This window comes from Poecilia reticulata, linkage group LG23 (assembly GCF_000633615.1).
Source record: "Poecilia reticulata strain Guanapo linkage group LG23, Guppy_female_1.0+MT, whole genome shotgun sequence".
Lineage (NCBI taxonomy): Eukaryota > Metazoa > Chordata > Actinopteri > Cyprinodontiformes > Poeciliidae > Poecilia > Poecilia reticulata.
In genome coordinates, this window is record NC_024353.1 from 6,774,044 (window position 1) to 6,794,385 (window position 20,342).

General features: G+C 37.8%; 1 protein-coding gene across 1 annotated transcript; it reads right to left on the minus strand.

The window, feature by feature from the left end:
* Positions 1-12,480: 12,480 nt before the first annotated feature.
* Positions 12,481-16,307, minus strand: LOC103459380 (uncharacterized). The gene is made up of 4 exons (XM_008400890.2): positions 16,051-16,307; positions 15,207-15,278; positions 13,032-13,301; positions 12,481-12,621 (listed from the first exon to the last, which is right to left on the minus strand). The coding sequence occupies exons 1-4, from the start codon at positions 16,180-16,182 to the stop codon at positions 12,481-12,483; spliced, it is 615 nt and encodes a 204-aa protein (XP_008399112.1). The 5' UTR covers positions 16,183-16,307.
* Between the last annotated feature and the right edge of the window lie 4,035 nt (positions 16,308-20,342).

Genomic DNA, 20,342 nt, shown 5'->3' on the forward strand with positions numbered 1-20,342 from the left:
TGAGTGTGTGTGTGCATGGTTGTGTGTCCTGTGTGTCTCTGTGTTGCCCTACGACAGACTGGCGACCTGTCCAGGGTGACCCCGCCTCTCGCCCGAAACGTTAGCTGGAGATGGGCACCAGCACCCCTCCCGACCCCATTAAGGGACAAGGGTGCAAGAAAGTGGATGGATGGATGGATTCTTTACCCACTGCTCTTCAGTGACCCTTGACTTCACCCATTGATCCAGTTGCTGTTGCTGTTTGTGTCCACTAGATGTCGGAAGTAAGCTTTGAATTAAAACATGTTTTACATAACAGCAGGGCCAAATTACATGTGAAGTTCTCCCATTACATTAAAACCAGTCGTTTCATGGTGAGATGGGAATAAACATGAGTGGATTTCAGACCCTTATCATCTTAAAATAGCCTGTTTTAATTACAACATTTGACGTATTAAAGGTGCAATATAATGCATTTTTTATGTCGTCAGGCGACACGAATCAATCAATCAATCAAATTTTATTTGTATAGCACATTTCAGCAGCAAAGCATTTCAAAGTGCTTTACATAGTTAAAATAAAAACAGGAATAAACAGTGAGAAAGAGAAAAGGATTTTGAAAAAGATTAAAACAAATAATAAAAAAAAAGATAAAAACATTAAACCCTGAGTTTTAGTTAGAACGCCATCTAACAAGGGTACTCACACCTTAAAACCTTCATTAAAACATAAACAGTGAGAATAAGGAAATAAAAAGTAAAAATAAAACCATTAAAAACATCAAAGACATCAAAACCGGCACTCTAATCCTAATTTAGCCATAAGCAACTCTAACAGGTGGGTTTTAAGTTGATTTTTAAAGGCACCCAGTGTTTCAGCTGTTTTACAGTTTTCTGGAAGTTTGTTCCAAATCTGTGGTGCATAGAAGCTGAATGCTGCTTCTCCTCGTTTGGTTCTGGTTCTGGGGATGCAGAGCAGAACCAGAACCAGAAGATCTGAGGGGTCTAGACGGTTGGTACAGTAATAACAGATCTTTAAGGTATTGTGGTGCCAAACCGTTCAGTGATTTATAAACTAACATCAGTATTTTAAAGTCTCTTCTTTGAGCGATGAAATGTTTATCTGACACGGTGAGAAATTATGCACATTTTTTACAATACTTAAACCATGGAGGAGACTGTCTGCAGAAGAAAGAAACAAAATGGAGGACGTAGCGAGGGAATAATTCTATGTAAACATGGATTAATATTAAAAAATGTATGTGAAAAAGACACTTTAATGTCTCCATCTACTAAAGTAGATCATGAAGATCCTTTGCACACTTATAGATTAAAGCAAAAATCATTATGAACGGTTGTAGAAATTTTTTTTAACCAAATTAAATTGTGACATAGTAAAAGACAGAACCAAGATGTCATGATAAGATAAATTATCCCAGAAGTCATTGCGATAAACAGTAATATTGTTGTTTTCAGAACATTTTCAAGTAGTATAGCAGTAATGGCATAATAATATAAGAACACATTACCAAAGATCAGTAAACTTTAAATTGTAATGAACATTTAACTCTGGAACTGGAAGAGATTTTAAATATCTAAAATAAATAAAACAACAAATAAAATGACAAAATGTTCCCTCCGAAAACGGTTTAATTGAGACCAAAACACCAGACTGAAGACATTTAGTCTGGTGTCTAAATGTCTAACAAAACGAAAACTTTTCTTTCGTTTTGTTAGAACGAAAGAAAAGTAAAAATTATTGATGTTGTTTTAATTTATCATGAGATTTATTGATTTAAAGATGTATTTCTTATTGCAACAGTCTGATTCAGAACCACTTAAAGATGTTCATTAATGCAGACTTCATTGAAATATTAATATTTTTATTTTTCAATCAGTGTCTTGCAGTGACATCTGGTTGAAGCTACATGAACTGCAGCAGTTTGAGCTTCAAAATGAATATTTTAAACATGAATCCTGCTTATAATCTGTTGTTATTGTTGGTTGGGCTGCAGAAATAAGCCAACTTTTACGTCTGGGGTTCATTTATGGAAGCAGTTAAATAAATTAGCTATTTGGTGTGAATCCAGCAGGAATATTGTCACAGATGCTCGCCATGAAGTTGCAGATTAAAAGTGAGCGTTTTGTAAATTTTGGGCAACACAAAGTTGCAGAAAGCATTTGAATGAGTTTTCCTTTTCCAGCTCTCTTGCAGTCGGCGTATTAATTGTATGACAGAGAGCACAGCTGTCGGTGTGTGTGTGGTTGCAGTGAACCTGCTCAGCTTCCTTTGCAAGAGGAAACAACACATAACTTCATGGAAATGCCACAGTGTGTTTCGCATATGTTAATGAGCGCTGAGAGTGAGAGCCTTCATGCATGTTCAAAGACACCAAGGTGTGACCTGCTTTCATCAGTCAGCGTTTTCACTGAAACCATCAAACTCTTTGGGAAGAGTGGTTGTTAAAAACAAGCCGGCGCCAACCTGAGTCAGCATTTTTTTTTTTTTTTTTTTGTGCACACTGCAAAAAAAAAAAACACAAAAAAAAAAACCCCATCCAAGTTTCATCTACACACCTTTTCAGCTTTTATATCTGGAAACATAATGGCGTTTCAATTTGCAGACAAAGAACGATACGGCAGAAGAATATATCACAATGTAATTGTTTTATATCAGACGATATCAACAATTATGAGGTTTTTGTTTTAAATATCTAAAGTCTTTCCTGTTTTATCTACAGTTTTCACTTTGCTCCATTGGTTTTTATTTTTGAGTAGCTAAAAGGCCAAACCTTAAACTGCTGCTGCGCAAGTTGCTCAGCAGGCTGTTGCTAGGTAAACTTCCCCCCTAACTTCAGTTACCTTGCTAGGTAACTGAAGTTAGGGGGGGGGGGACTTGGAACTGCTTGTTGTTGCTAGGTAACTGAAGTTAGGGGGGGGGGTGACTTGGAACTACTTGTTGTTGCTAGGTAACTGAAGTTAGGGGGGGGGGTGACTTGGAACTGCTTGTTGTTGCTAGGTAACTAAAGAGAGTGAGTTAGTTGATTCCACCAACTTTGCTTAGTTTGGATTCGAGGATTTTTGTTACTGTCGTACCACCTTCGCTTGTTTGTGATATGAAATTTGGACTCAGGTCCCAGATTAAGAAAAAACAAATGGATGGATAATGAAGTAATTTATGTAATTTATGTATACTAAAAAAAGTGTATAAAGCCATGAGATGTTGAATGGCTAAACTCTTTCTTCTGCCTACATTTCCCAGAATGCTGTGCGGTTCTGGGTCAGAGGCCAGTGATATTATTGAATATTCTATCTCTTGATATTGATCATGTGTTTATCGTGATATATATTGTTATTGATTTATTGCCCTAAGTTCAGGTTTTAACCAGGCGGAGATCTGGACTTTGACTAGGCCATTGATGAGCTTGATGGACTCACATTTGACTCTAGAATACTTTGGTGCACAGAGGAGAACATAAGGTGTTTATGCTGATAAACAGTTTAAAATGTTGCAGTCAGAGTCTCCCTGATTTTGTTACTCTTGTCCAAAGGTTACTTTACTTTTGTGATTTGTTCTCGTTAATACTTTGCAAACCGAAGTCCTGCTGCAGTATTTTGTTTTTAGAAACCCCTGCAGAGATTTTTTTTAAATTGCTTTTAGCATTTTTAGAGGTAAATTTACTGGGACGTCCTCTCCTTGAAATGTTTCATCTCTCATTGTGAGGAAACTTTATAAAATAATCTATGAAGATCCTTGCATCAGGAGCAGACATGCATTTACTATGATGCATGCAGCAATTTTTGACATGCTTAAAAATTACATCTTGGGAAGTTCAGCAAACTTATTAATGTTTTTTAGGCCTGATGTCATTTATGGGTGTGAAACCATGCAGCCTTAGCATAAACATTACTAATACTTTCCTGTGGTTAGTTGATTTGTTCCTCTTTTTGACTCCATTCACAGCCTGATGGTTTCCTAGTAGTTTCACACAACCTTCCTATTTCAACCATCAATGATTCAGCTCCTGTTTGAGGACAAAATTGTCTGATTTTAGAATAACCTGCTGCAAATAGAAATCAGACTTTCCCTCATACCAAAAGGGAAGAAAGATGCGACACAGATAAAGTATCAGATAGTTAGATTAGTCATCATTTCGTCTGGTGTTCTGATGTATCTGTGTTTCTGAGGTAATCTCCTCATGATCTTCTTATCAGGAATCAGCGGCTTGATTCTGTTTGCGTAGGCAGTTCCTGTGAATATCAACAGAAGTCATTCAGATCTTTTTTTTTTCTCTTTTGAAACCATTCGAGATTCGAGATTCAGCGCAGATAACAAAAACAAATTACAATATTTATTATGATTCTAGTTAAGTTTTTTTGTACTGTTTGACAAGCTGATTTGAAAAAGTGTGCAAAGTTTTGGTTTTTACTTGTGGAAAAGTTAAGCTAGTGGTGTTTTCCCATTTGATCCAGAATTTTTATATTCATGGAATAGCTGAGCTTGACATTTGTTAAATTAGTTTAGCATCTGAGCTGAAAGTGTGCTAAATTAGCATCTTTACACATAGAAAAGCTAAACTAAAGGTGTGCTAAACTGGGTGCCGTTGCCATTGAAATGGCTTGTCCAAAATGTTGAAATGAGCTTTTTTCTTCTAGAAACTATAAACTAAAGTTTGCCCAGTTTAGATCGTCTTACTGATCAAAATAAGTTTTAAAAGCTTATCTTAAAGTGCACTAAATTAGCGTCTTTACCCATGAAAAGCTAAGCTAAAGGTGTGCTCTTTTGCACAGTTGTTGTGTTACCGTGGCAGCAACTTTTGTACAAGTGGAAGAAGCTTATTAGCATCCCAAAAGCTCAAATAATACCCGAACTACTGAAAAGGAGAAGAGATTCATATCCCCTACTCCAACATCTTTCCAACCAGACAGATTTAAGAAGGAGCAGCAAAAGAAAGTGAGGTGGATTAGCAGGACATGTTAGCATGCCTGGACTGGAATGAGACTCTTACAGAAAGTCTTAAGTCAGAGGCCTCTACAGATTTGTTGCAAGACTGACTGTTACAGGAGATTCTTCCTCCTCACACCATCATCACACTCAGCAACTCTGAAGATATTTGGATGACTTGAGTTACAACAGCATTTAGTTTCACTTTGTAGTTAAAGTATTTTTTAACTGAATTAAATTATATTTGGGGCCAGTTGGAAATGATTCAACAGATTTCTGCATTAGCAAAATAGGATGACTCATTTTAAGACCAATGTACTGATGATGTGCATTCATGTTGAAACTTTTCACAAATGTTGAGATTCCCGGACTCCACCTGCGTGGGACACGACATTATTAAGAATTTATATTTTTAGAATTTGATGTTTAAGACAGATACTCGAGGATTCAGTCTCTGTTCAACAAATTGTAATGAAATCTGGTTTGTTTACATTGTGAATACTTCTTCTTCTTCTTTGGTTTAGCTGTTTTGAAGCAGAATTGTTCCTGACTCCCGTTTCTCTTTCCTCCCGTTGGTTGTAAAATGTCTCCTTGAGCTTCCATACAGCCTGAAAGCATCATCACTGTTGCAGTTCTGCCAATCAGGCACCATCTTATTTGTGGTTTCCTGTCCTCTAATATCAGGCTGTGTGCTGAAGTGCAGAGTTTAGATGCCTCTTTATCTGTCGTGCAGCGTCTGCAACAAGCTGACTCACTCTGAAACCCACACACTCTGACAGCAACCACAGACACAGAGGTGGGGGTAAAAGTTGACTCCTAGTGTTTCTCTCGGTGTTGTCAATGTTTCCTTTAAAGCCCTGCTGAAGTGCTGTTTAGCACCCGGACCTAACAGACCCTCCACCCTAATCATCGCCAACCGTCCATTCGGAGCTCTCATCTTCTGCCGCCTTCAGAGGCTATTTTTATCTCCTGATAGAGCTGATTTCCTCTCTGTTTGCTGCAGATGCTGCCTCATTCTCAGTTTCAGATCAACTTATTTTCGATCGGGACGCACCGAAACTCTGCTGTCATTTAGCTAGCTGTTAGCTAGCAGCCCACATCTCTGCCTGTTTTGATTGAAAAACGGAATTTAAATGAGGAGAGAACGGCAGACAGTCATTACTGTTTGGTGGCTTTGCAAAGTATTCACTAAAACTCTAACACATTGTTTAATGTCATAACCGTGAATTTTAATAGATTTTATTGCATTTGTGGATTTTACTTTAGAAAGTAGAGAAGTTGCGAACTCCAGAAATCTGATCTTTATGGAAGAGTGGCAGATATTTTTTCTTTTGAAAAAATATCTGAAGGACGTGGAAAACGGGATTTTTCTCTTATATTTTTACTTTTAATGCATTTTTACACCTGGGAGCAGCTGATTAGGATCTGAAAATTTCAGGCCATGTTACTGTGGAATATCGCCTCCCTTTACTTGGATGTTGAGCTGTTAGCTTGTCAAACTGTCAGACAGCAACAGTCTTCAGTCAGAGGCTTCTTTAGAATCGTTGCAACACTGACTGCTACTGGAGATTCTTCCTGCCCGCAGCGTCGCCATCCATGACGACTCTTTAAATATGCATGGGTAAATGAGTTGCGATTGCGATAAATAAAGTGGTTTTCATTTTAATCACAGCATACGTAAAACTTAAAAGGCTCGTGGTTTAGACTATTTTCAGATGCACTTAAAAAAAACAAAGTATTTCTGGTTTAGTTTCTAGTGCAAATATCTTGGTACACATGAAATAAGAAAAAACTAGCTTACAAGTGACTTTTCAGCAAGAAATCTGATCTTGTTTTAAGTCAATAATTCCTTAATATCGATGAAAAAGTTCTAGTTCCGCTGCCAGATTGTTTCAGTTATAACAACCTGTCGCAATAAGGATGAATCAAATAATCGCGTCGGAAATAAAAACAAGCTCAGCAATTTCCATTTGTTTTTCTTGTGAATCTCTTTTTCTACCAAAAACTGGACGACAAAAAGTCTTCAGTCTGGTGATTTGGTCTCAACTGGCCCTTTTGTTGAGACTCCATCATAAATTTAGTTTGTTCTTTCTGTTATTTGTTTATGTCGAATATTTAAAATGTCTTCCAGTTCCAGTGTTAAATATTAATCATAATTCAAAGTTTATTGATCGTTGAGAATGTGTTCTCGCATTTTTATGCCATTACCGTTATATTATTTGAAAATGGTTGCAAAGCAACATTATCTTTTATCACAATAACTTCTGGGTCAGTTTTTTTATTACGATAGGCTGAAAATCATCCCGAAACGTGACCCTTCCTCCTCCAGGCTTCGCAGCTGGTTTCTTTTCCGGGATCGGGGTATTTGGTTTTTGCCAAACATGTCCAAATAAGTTTTAGACTCACCTGTCCAAAGAACATGATTCAGGATTTATTAATGTCCCCTTTCAAATTTTAGGTAGATCTTAAACAGCAAAGGTTTTTCTTCTTGCACAAGATGAGGATGAAAGTAACTTTCAGTGTTTTTGGGGACGTCTTTTAGCATCTTGCGGTCTGCGGTCTGCTTTTAGGATGAACTTTGCTTGTCCAGATCTGGACAGTGGAGTGTTTAATGTGAGAACTTTATAACCCTATTCAGACCCATAGGCTGATAAAATTGGCTCTTTCGGTTTTGATGGTGTTGAGTTTGAGGTCTTTTGTTGCTTTTGGACAAAATATTCACTGATGACGCACACATCAGTCCTGCTTCCTGTAAAATCGGTAAAGGATCGGCTTTATCCACGTTGTCCGAAAGCAAGTCTACCAAAAAGAAAAAAAAAGTTTCTGCTGATCACGACTCTTTTGTTTTATATTCTGAAACAACATTTTCTTACACATCACCAACGTGTGAAGTTATCAACACAAAACGCAACCTCGAGAGCCTCGTCTGCCACTTTTGACGTGTTGTAAACAAAAGTGAGAACGAACCTGCGTCACCAACTGTCCTGCCAACCGGATCTGAACCAAACTGCCAGCAAATTATCCTGAACTTTCCGCTCTTCATGCATGACAAAGCGCCTCTGGATAGTTTCGGTTCATCACAATCGAATGTTTCCAGCTTTACGACTTTTAGTCAGGTTTTTTTTGTATAGCACTTTTCGAAAGGCCCCTTTCGTATCTGGTGCCCTGCAAAATCATTCGCGGCAATTGCAAATCTGAAAAGTGTGGCCTGTATTTGTTTTTTAGCCCCCAGGCAGCAGTTACTGTACTGACGGCCATCTTTAATCCTACACCAATATCTAATTTTAACAGTATCTATTGAAGGAAATTTGTTTCGATTTTTATTATGCTTGTTGAGGTTTTTTAATAAAAGTATACAAGAATCATCAATTTCTTCATTGAAATGATGATTATTATATCATCAAAAAAACACAAGTTTGCTAAATACTTTCTTATATTGCTTAAAAATTACTAGAGCTTTTACAGCTCAAAAAATTAGAATATTGTGAAACTGTTCAATATTTCTGTTATTCCAGAAAGCGAAGCACATCTTGTATAGATTCATCTCACATACAGTGAAATATTTCTTGCAGAAAATGGAAAAACTCAAATTCTGTCTCTGAAAATTTGAATATAGTGAAAAAGTTCACTACAGTATTAATAGAAAGTTGAGTGGAAGGAAAAAGGGGTGGTAAGAAAAGGTGCACCAGCATCGTTTTTCACATAAAGCAGAGATGCATCTAAACATTGTAGAAATGTGACGTCTGGATGTTAACACAGTGATGGTAAACCCTGGTCCTGCGTCGTTTTCCCTGCTGCCTCTCGCCTGACTTTAGTAACTAGGTGATTAACAACCTTCTGTGTCGCTTAATGGTCTAAACAGGAAGTAACGCAGCTATTTTGATCGTGATTCATTTGTGAAATTCATAGGATTTTTCTGCAAGGGTGTCTAAAAACTACAACAGTTTTTGAAAACTAGCATCTGTTTTTATTTTTGCCCGGCCAGAGATCTGTGCGAAAGTCCCTGCAGTCAAAATGGCTGCTAGCTGTGGCCAAAATGATCGCATTTCATATTAATTCAGTTTTTTTTTTTTTAAATGAAATTTTACCGCTTTAGGGAAACCATATTAAAGTTTTATGGCTGCGCTTTTCCTCGCCATGGATGTCGCATTTTTATAGACTTGATGCATCTCATTGAGAACTAACCATGGGTAACCATGGCAACCTGCGCTAGCACTTTCTGCAGCACTTTCTGTATACTCTGTGAAGGTACGCGTAAGATATGATTTAATTTCCCTTTGGGACAAACCAAATATTTTAAAAATCAGATTTGCATGAAAACTTTTTAAAGACGCTGTTGGTTAGATTAGGATGAATTAGTGAAATAAACACAATATGTTGAGAAAATGTACTTTTATAGTTTATGTTTGCTACCGGAAATGTGGAGAAGTGAACATAAATGGATGTAGATCTGGAAATATGGGAGGAACACCTGATGGAAACTAACGCAGCTGTGCACTTTATGAATTTGTTTAGTTTAAAGCTGCAGTTTATAGCTAAAAATAGCAACAAGAGATTCAAACCAGCTGATTATAGCAACTGGAAGACGGCGAACTAAAGAGGCTCTCAGACTGAGCCGTGCAGAACTCCACTCTTCTTGTTTTTGCTCTGAGAAAATAAAAAAAAGGAGAAAAGCAATCAGCTCGACTGAATTAGAATTGATGTTTTTATTTTCGCTGCCAGCGGCGCTGAGAGGAGCCTCAGGGTTTTCATTGACCACACAAACAGACGGCGCTGCGGTGGGAAAGCACAGCTCGGGTTCTTAGAAGTCACAGCTTCACACACAATCACACATAGCGCCTGCAGTGCATTGTGGGTAAGCCAGCAGTTACTGTAAGAAACGTCTACGGGTTTATGAGAAGTGATGTAACAGGAAGTGACATCGCTGCTGTGGGGTGGAGGGCCGGGGTCCGTCCAGCGTATCTAAGCTGCAGCAGAAGTTTCTGCTGCCTGCAGAGGCAGTTTGAGTTTGGTTGTTAGGGGAAACGTCTCCGAATTAAAACATAAAAAACGGGTTAATAGTTAATCTGCATCTTTATTCAAGAGTACACGAAAATAAATCTGCAGATAAACGCTTTAAATTAGGAGAAAAAAATATAATCATGGTGAAAAATCACATTATTTTTTGCACAAATGTAGAGCTAAAATGGAAAAACTGTAATTTTAAGTAGACCTTTGCTGCTTTGCTGGAGGAGAAAATACATCAGCAGTGAGTTTAGATAAACAACTGATAGATAATTTCCATATATACCTGCAGGCCCCAGGTAGCAGGTTAAAGGTTAAAGTTCATGACAGGAAAATTCAGAAGAGATGAAACAAATCAGAATTTGGAAGGGACGCTATTTTCTAATAAAATATTGGCAACAAATTGAACTTTAGAGATGTTTATTTATTAAGTGCAACATTTTACAGTGAGTCAGCCTATTAAATGTGAAGCACGGTGGTGGAGGGTTGATGCTTTGGGCTTTTTGCATCCATATGATGGAGTTATTAAACAAACTATGAACTCCTCTGCTTCCTAAATGTGAGACCGTCTGTCTGACAGCCGAGGCTTAGTCCAAACATTGTCAGAAACAACAGAATGGCTGAACAGCATGGTGCAACGGCCTAGTCAAAGCCCAAATTTCAATGTGAAATCAATATATCCTGTAGTGGGAGCTTCAGAGACGTGTCTGCAAACCTTAAAGTGTAACTAACCCCGCTGTGAAAGCAAAACTCCGCCCCCAAACACATTTTAATGAGAATTTCACCAAAGTGGGCGGAGCTAAGAGACACTGGGGGCGTGGCCAGGTGTGAGGTTGAGCGGAGGGGGTCGCAGGGCTGTGGGCAGGACGAAACAAGCACTGCTGCCAACTTAGTGACTGTGACACTCTATTTAGCCACTTTTTCTGTCATTGGAAACTTTCATGGTGACATTTGGAAGCAGCTCTGCATATGGAGGCCAAATTTACACAGAAGTGTAAAGATGAAACCCTAAATAACGTGTTTGGAGAGTTAGACTGATGAACTGATGAACTTTAATGAACTGAAACTGTTGGGAAGAGGAGGAGGAGAAACTGGTGAAGTCAAACAGTCCCATCCTCTGTGGTTTGGTCTACTTCCTGCTGCCAGGCAGGTCCTGTAATGCCAATAATCACATCTGGCTGATTTAAGTCGGGGTTTTGCAGATAATTTATGATGCAACAAGGAGAGCATTTGCTTTTTCAGGTTGGTTTGATATAAATTGATTCTGATTTTCTTTATTTGATATAAACAAAAATTTAATGAGTGTCTGCACAAAAACAGCGACTCAGATTAAATCCATCATTATAGTTAACTAAAACTAATAAAATCTACAATTAAGAAAACATTTTATTTTTATCAACTGAAACTGAAATAAAAAAATTAAAAAAAAATTATAAATTTGGAAGAACTGCCACTAACTGGAACTACTTGTACGTTCATAAATCTATTTATTAGCCTTAACTTTACATCAGCTGTCAGCAATTGACAGTCTATCCAATGTATAATCATAAAGATATACTTTAAATTCTGCACATAAAAAGTAACAAAAGTATTAAAAAACAAAAACTACTAATAAAAACTAAGCTAAAACTCAACAATATTTAATTAATAACTTATAAACACCCTAAAAACGGATTAAAACTGAATTAAAATGAAAACTAATTCTGGTCTGAGCCACAGAAAATAAGACACGTTCAACTGAAGTGCTTTCTGTTTATTTCAGCTTGTGCCAATCAATAAATACACAATAAATAATCATAACAGCGTGATTCACTATTAAATAAAACTCTTAAATACAAAATAAATACGAAAAAACTAGAACAGGTCAGTAAAAACGATGAAATCCCCGACGACTGTAGTACTTCTGCTGTAATAATAGTACATCAGTGCTGGGCTTGAAGGTGCAGAGAAGTAAAAGTACTTTACAGTACATAATGAAAGACTTTGGTGTACTTTGTACTGTAAACATCATCGACTCTCCAAGGCACTTCAGTAAAAACAAGTTTGTTGGTACAAAATTCACTCAATCCCAAGAAAGAAAGAAAAGAAAACTTGGTTTGGACTCTGTTTACTTTCATTTAAAGTGTCTGACCAATCAGAGGACTCCTCCTCATCTGGCCCCACCCACCTCTCTGCTACCGTCCAATCAGAGTTCAACACACTCTATCCAGGGTTATGTTTTACGTCGAGCTGATCTTCTCAGTATTTTACCCCCTGATGTTTTTAAAGTGGATAAATCAAGTATTTCCAGGTAAAATTATTGATCCTAATCTTTGCAGCATCTTGTTTTCAAGTAAAAAAAAAACACATTAAGTCCTATTTAAAATATTACAACATTAGATGTGTCAAGCTTAGCCTGATAGTTTGTTGTTTAGTCAATAAATATATATGTGTATGAAAGAATCCCCTAATTACAAAATCCTTAACAGGCACTTTAATTTCAGTTTTCGTGATCTGACATCCTTATTTCGCTGGTGTTTTTGTAGCTGTTATTGCTGCCCTTTTGCTCGTCTTTCAGGCTCCCAGGCGAGACTTGGTCCTGGTCTGCCGCCGCCGCCGCCGCCTCCTCATGACGTTGTCTGCCAGCGAGTTCGCTTTCTCGTAAATCCACGGCAGCTCCCACAATGCTTTGCCCTGCACCTTGATGTTGTCCATCTGGAGAAGGAAGACCGGTCAGTTTCCAAATAATATCAACAAGTTCATCCAGTGATGAGCTGCGTCTTTAAATGCTTAATTAAGGTGATTTATTGTGTTTTAAGACCTTGAAAATACTCAAAAAGTCCAACTTTAGCCTCTTATTTCAATTATTTCGGTTCTCAAAGCTTCTTTAAAAGTCTTTAAGATCTCTAGATGTTTTAATAAACCCAAAATGGGCCTTTTTGAACCCAAACATCAGCCTTGACTTTGAGAGCTTCAAATATTGTTGAAAATCCTTCAGGTTTAGAAAGTATTTACACAATTTAATGCCACAAATAATCCTTATTAGTAAAAACGCCAAAAATAACTAAGACACGCTTCTCCAGATGCAGCTTTCAGCAGAACCAAGTGAAGAACCGTTTCCGTACCTCAATGTGTTTGAGTTTCTGCAGTTCGTGGAGAATCTTGACTTGCTCCTTGTAGCTGTGCTGCTTCAGCTCCCTGATCTTCTGTAAAACTTTGATCAGGTTGGACCTGGTGTCGCCGGCAGCCGACGGCTCGGCGGTGCTGGGGCCCGACGTGTCCGCTTTGTCCCCGCTGGTGGCCGACAGCGGGCTTGGAGTGGGCAGCTCCTTCAGCATGTGTACAATCAGCTTCTCATACGCCTCCAAAACGCCGCCCATAAACAACATCTGGGACTGAAAGAGATTTAAAAATGAGTAAGAAGAGTTTTAATTGTCCATTTTTTAACTTTTACGACTATCTGAAGAATTTAAACCTGTTAAATGCAACCAAAAAGCTGCTCATCTCTTGCTTGACTAGCATGTACCAGCCTTGAGGTGCTAAAGGTTTTTCACACAGTGGAAAAACTCTGTGGTCTCCCACACAAGAGTTAAACTAAGTGTAGTGTGGGCCATGAAGGGGAATGCCACCCACTGCCTGTTAAACATGAATGTCACATTCCAGTTTTGCTCATCTGGATGCGACAGTTTCATCTGGTGTAGATGCATATTCAGGTACGGCTGGAGGGTCGGAGGTGAGAAAAACAGTGTCAGACTGGATAAAAACTACATCGAATTGTTGCTTTTTGAGGCGTTAAATGAGTCACAGGAGGTCTTAGGAACGTTTTGCTCTAAGGAAAAAGTGAATGGCAAACCCCCTGGGGGCTGTACACGCTAGCTGGGCACTAAAGCTATGCTAAAAACTCCAGTGAACACCAGAAATAATGTCTACATATGCTACAAAATAGCCCGTGCTTTATTTATGCGTTTCCTTTGTGACTCTTTCACCAGATTCTTTAAATAAATTCAGCTCTAAAAATCAAAATAAGCTCTCGTGGTTACAAACTTTTAGCTGTATTAGTGCAATTCAACATATTTACCCAAATCATAGTGAAGAAATGATCTGAAGTTAAATTTTCTGATGAAACTAAGCCCTTTGTGTTCAGGATTTGCTTTGTAGTTTGTTCCTCCACTGATCTAAACCTGAAACTGATCTTCATCTTCACATGAAAACCACACCACTCTTCACGAGAAACGCCGGCCTGTGCCACAAAGAGCTTAACGTTTGAAATCATCTACAATTAGCTCTTGAAACTAACAAAATGCCAACTTTGTGTAACAGTTTGGGGAGAGTGAAAGTTCCAGTTTGAAGGAAAGAAAACCACAATAACCTCTACATAAACTCCTGTGTGATAAAGTTCAGGTTTTTCAAAGTGTCTGAAAATGTTTTGCCAGACAGAAACACCAGCTAACTCCTAGCATGGTAGCATCAGCAAATAAACGGCGTCTAACACTCAACAGGCCCTTAACACACCTACATGTAAACATGCACTTTCACAGAGGGAATATTTAGTCCCTAAAATCCACTTTAAATCCCAAATTTTACATCAATATGTGAAAATATCTTCACTATATAAATATTAGCTCAAGTAGTTAGCCTAGCTTAGCATCAAGCTAACCAGAACGTGCTAGCGTGGGTTTTCTGATGCTGAGAAATATTTACTCTCTACCTTGTGATTGATTATTTTTAATAAAATAATGGATTTTTGCTGTTTTCTTTAACTATTCAGCAGTAAATATTTTTTAACAAAGTTTCTATTCATCAGTGTTGCTGGATTTAGATTATTTTCTAAAATGAAAGGGTCAAACTAAAACTTGTAAATACAAATTACAGTTTGAAATACTAACAAAAGCTCTGGATAAACATATTATAACATTATTTCTGGGAATCAGCTAATAATTGTCTAATTTGAACTAATTTAAGGCTCCAAAACATTTAGGCTCCCAGAAAATCCTGGATTAGGCTTTGATCAACTGTAAAAGTTAATTTCTCTAAATATTCTGTATAGTTTGTTTGTGTTGTAATCGAATACCTTATTTAAGGATCGTAAGTTATTAATATTGGTGCTAAATTTGTTTATGTTGTACTTTAAGCTAACAATACTTAAAGATAACGGCTTTACACAACCATGAGACTTAGAATAATTCAATTAATCAATAACCACAATGAGAAATATTTTCATAATTCATAACCAGAGTAAGGACTTTACACCATTTTATTGCATCTGTTATTGATTTAGATGTTTGATAGTGAACATTTACCTCCATTTTGCCTTTCAGTTCTTCTTTGGGGAACACGTGCTTTCCATCATATATATCCGATTTAGAGATTTTCTGCAGAAAGATCAAAAACACAAAATATTAGTTTTTATAATAATTGAAATAATTAACATTCCTGCACATTTAAACAGACTAGCATTGAAAGAAGGCCTTAATGGTGCATTCACTGTTAGAAAGGGAATCTCAAAGTTGCATTCTGCTTGGCTTTCAAAATAAGATTAAAATTTAGCATTAAATAATTAAGCATGATTTCTGCAGAGGTTCACAGCAACAAAAAGTATTTTTGGTGCAAATATTTTAGCATACCTGGGGAAAAAAAGACAAAGCTAATTTAAAAGTAACTTTGCAACAAAACAGGAGCTTGTTTTAAGAAAATATTAAAGAAAAGGTTCCACTGACAGATTATTGCACTTAAAATCATACATTTTCCCCATGTTGCAAGTGAAATAATAAGTCAGTTTGTCTTTTTTGTCCAAGTATGCAAACATGTTTACACCACTAAGATTGTGTGTTTTTGCAGTGCAGATTTGTAGTGCAGTAATGCAGAAGTAAAACTCCTGAAAAGTCTCATAGATATTCTTTTCTAGATGTTTTGCTGTAGCTCTATTACAGGACACTTGTTGTTGCATTAGTTGTTGAAACAAACTTGAGAAAAGAGGCGCAGAGTTGCTGCATAAAAGCAGCAGGTTGGCCTTTAACCCACACAGGTCTACGTGTTTGCGCATGTGTGTGTGAGAGTTTGTGGCGAGAGCATCAGAAAGCAGCAAAGACCTCCACACGCTCAAACTGAAGCAGCTCGGCTGCCGCCGCCGCCGTTCGTACTCACATAGTGCTGCAGCAGGTCCTGCAGGGTTCTGTTCATGTCCTGAGGGAGGTACGACCCGCTGACCTGACCCACAGACAGCCACGCCAACAGGCAGACCACCTTCCTCATCACAGAGCCCATCCTCATCATCATGCCGCTCCTCTGTCTGTCTGTCTGTCTGTCTGCTGAGATGTCGGTTTGATTCCCGGAGCGATCCCGATGCGATAGCCGGTTGTTTTCGATCCCTGTCGGAGCGACTCGGAGGACCGTCTGCCAAGTCGTGTCTCTCGCCCTGAAGTTGGCTCAAACTGTTTGACTTGTCATGAAAGCTTTTATTTATATCAGCCTGCGAGAGAGAGAGAGAGAGTGATGCAGAGATGCAGCAGTGATCTAAGTGTGAAAAATGTGGTTGTGCAGTTTCCTTTAAATCACCAAACTTCATAGAAGTGGGTGAGGGGTCTCCCACTCATGCAAGTTCAACAATTTATCAAGTTTCTGATAATTTCCTCCCTCTCCCCTGGATTTGATGGGAAGTAAAGGTGCAGCTGGTCATTTTTGGGGGGTCAGAAAGGTGCAGGGATGCTGATGTTCTGCACAAGAAGACAAAGCAGCTGGAAAACGCTGAGGTGGTTTAGGCTGCAGCAGCCTGCGTCGGAAAGCTTTAGATCCAACAGAAACCCCATGGAAACTTTTACAAACGCTGATCAATCTGGTGCGTTTAGGGTTTCCCTGGGAAATCTGAGGAGTAACTAAACAGCTGATCTCACTTTGAATAAACTGGATTTATGTCTCACTTTAATGCAATGCAAAAAAGAAACTTTGAGAATATTCTTTTATTTTAGAGTTCATGGCACTAATTGTGCAACTTTTGGTACAACGGCCACAATGTTCAGACTGGAAAGGCCTACACTGCAAAAACTCAAAGTATATCTGGTCTAGTTATTTATTCTGCTTGACCTTATTTTAAGTAAATAATTTAATATAAATAAGAAGTGCTACTGTTATTTATTGCGAGATATTTTTTACCATAACTAAAAAAATCCTCCTGTAGAAGCAGTATTTTTATCTACTTAGACAAGCTCCTATATCTTGCATAAAAGTAACTTATAAGTTATTTTTTTCATATTTAAAGTATAATGAGATATTAGCATCAGAAACTAAACAAAAATACTTGGTAAGATTGAAAGTTTTCACAGTGTAGACTTTGAATTTCAACAACAAAGTGAATTTTTTAGTAATATATGCAGAAGCGAGACTTTACTGCAAAATCCCCCCCTGATTTCCAAATGTGACGTATTTCGTTCCTGGTTTCACTTTGTTTATTTTTAGATGCATAAAACAAAGTGATTAGTTAGAACTTCTGCATTTTCTCCTGAAATTTATAAGCTTTTTATTTTAGAGTTCATGGAAATTGTGATTCACAATTTGGTAGAACTTCCACAATGTTTATGCAGGAAAGGCCTACACTGCAAAAACTTTGGGTCTAATTTCTAGTGCAAATATCTTAGTACACTTGAAATAAAACAAAACTAACATGAAATAAACTTTTTAGCAAGAAATAGGAGCTTAATTTAAGTAAATAACATGTATAAATAGTACTTTTTCATCAATATTAAGGAATTATTTACTTAAATCAAGCTTATCCACCTCATACCTCATAGATCCACAATCAATAATGCATAAGTTATAGCTAATCACATTTAAAGGAAATAAAGTAAAAGCAGGAAGACAATATGTCAGATTTGGAAAAGAGTTTTAATTTTTTGTTTTTTGCAGGAAAGTCTTGCTCCTGATATATTGATTAACTATAATCCAGTGAAAGATTCACCTACACTGCAAAAACATTAAATCTTACTAAGTATTTTATATAGTTTCTAGTGCAATTATCACATTTTACTCAAAACAAGACAAAATTAACTTGCAAGTAACTTTTCTGCAAGACATAGGAGCTTGAATTAATTCAGTAATTGTTGAATATAGATATAAATTACACCTTCCACTGGTTGATTGTTTTTCTAAAAGGGAAAATCAGCCAGTGGAACTGGTATTTTTTGCCTATATTCAGCATTTATTGATAAAAACACATGGTAAAATTAGTTTTTGCAGTGAAATGAAGATGGATAAAAGTATTTTCCTCTTGTATCAACAGCAGATACTGATAGATGTTTTGAAGTGTAGTGTGAACACTTCTGATCAATATCCCCGGATATTAATGCCCCAAAATCACTGAAAGCAACAAGTTTTCTATATTTCACAACATAATTAAGCTTCATAAAAAGCGTTTTGCAGAACCGCTGCGCTGTGCAGGATCCCAAATCTAAATCAGAGAAGTAAGTTGCTGAAAAGCTACTAGTTAGTTTTGTCTTGTTTTTGAAACGAGACGAAAATATTTGGTTCTTTCTTGTTTGGTGTTTTTTAAAGATCTCAGTCGTCAAACTGCAAAAACATTAAATTTGACCAAGTATGAAACTGTCAGATATTTGCAGCTCATCAGTGAAAACATAAATGATTTTATTAGACTCGTCTCAGCAATAATATCTGGGCAGATCGCAGCTTATATTTTTTTATTTTTCTTCCTTTTATTGTTCTTGTTTTGTCTGTTTATGGACCATAATTGTGTCTAAATAAAGAGGATTGATTGATTGATTGATTGATTGATTGATTGATTGATTAATTGAAAAAGTTAAACTGATTCTAAATGCGACACATTTGATGGTAATTCAGCAGATAATCACTGATATGGTCCACAATGAGGAGAAGCTGATTTCTGATGAGCGTAGCTGTTCATCTTGCATGCAAGGGTACCCATGGAAAGTTCAGTGGAAGGAAAAAGTCTGGTGAAAAGTAATTTGAAATGTATCAAATATTGTGTGATAAATCACTTTTTAAATTGAATTACTGAAGTAACTTCATAGTTAGCCTGCTTGTTTCTCTCCCAGTGAAATGGAGATCTGCGTCAACATGAAGGGAAATAATCAATCTAACTTACTGATATGCATCTGCAGTGGATCAACTTCATGCCTTGTGTTGTGTAAAAATATAGGAGGAAGAAAATTATCCATCCATCCATTTTCTTGCACCCTTGTCCCTCAGTGGGGTCAGGAGGTGCTGGTGCATCTCCAGCTAACGTTCCGGGTGAGAGGCGGGGTCRCCTGGACAGGTCACCTGGACAGGTCGCCAGTCTGTCACAGGGCAACACAGAGACACACAGAGACACACAACCATGCACACACACACTCACACCTAGGGTCAATTTGGAGAGACCAATTAACCTGACAGTCATGTTTTTGGACTGTGGGAGGAAACCGGAGTACCTGGAGAAAACCCACCATGCACAGGGAGAACATGGAGACTCCATGCAGAAAGACCCCAGGCCGGGAATCGAACCCAGAACCTTCTTGCTGCAAGGCAACAGCTCTACCAACTGCGCCACTGTGCAGCCAGGAAGAAAATTCTGAGACACAGTACATTTTATAAGGAAAATGCTAAATGCTTCCAAAATTTTCTTAATTTTACGTACTTTTATATATTTTCTCTCATCTTGTGACGTTCAGCTTCACCAGGAATAATGTGACTCGTAATATGATGGAAAAACGGAACGAAAAGCCGATGATATCACCTTTCTGTGCTGCAGTGGATCATTTCACAGAGAAAAGACAGAGCGACTGTGGGTGGCGTTAAAGGTTCTGCCCTGAGCAGAACCGGTTCTGATTCTGACCCATCTTTCTGTCTGCAAGCGAAGTGAGATAATTACCTGGAAGGTTAAACAGGCGCAGTTCTGCGATCGCATCACTGCTGTGCGAGTTTTGGGTGGGAAACAACCTGCTGCAAGATGCATGAGCTGCAACCATGAAAGAAGGAAATTAAACCACAGGAGGGTCGGCGCTTCACAGAAAGAGCTTTATAGTAAACGAGACCAGATGTTTGACTCAAAACTTGTTTATTAGCATCAATGTTTCTGCATTACATGTAAATAAACGTATTAAATGCTGAGGATGGATGCATGCATCCTCTCTTCCTTACAGAACTACAGCAAGTTCAGTCAGACTGGATTCAGAACGTCTGTGGAGATCAGATTTTAATTCTTGAATCAAATTCTGGGTTGGGACTTTGACTAGGCCATTCTAACACATGACTCTGCCTTGATCTGGACTGGGAGTTGTCCTGCTGGGAGCTTAAGTTTTCTGCAGCCTCCTAAAAAGGTTTAGCTCCATCATCTTCCACACCATGATGCTGCCACCACCACCGTGTTTCAGCTTGTGGAGGGTTTTGCATGCAGAGATGGATGCACAGTAAACTGATCACATCCAGCA

Coding starts and splice junctions, on each gene's coding strand:
- LOC103459380 (XM_008400890.2), bottom strand. CDS start 16,182: ATGATGATGAGGATGGGCTCTGTGATGAGGAAGGTGGTCTGCCTGTTG. Junction 15,279..16,050: donor AGGACCTGCTGCAGCACTAT/GTGAGTACGAAC, acceptor ATCTTTCTGCAG/AAAATCTCTAAATCGGATAT. Junction 12,622..13,031: donor AGAAACTCAAACACATTGAG/GTACGGAAACGG, acceptor TTCCTTCTCCAG/ATGGACAACATCAAGGTGCA.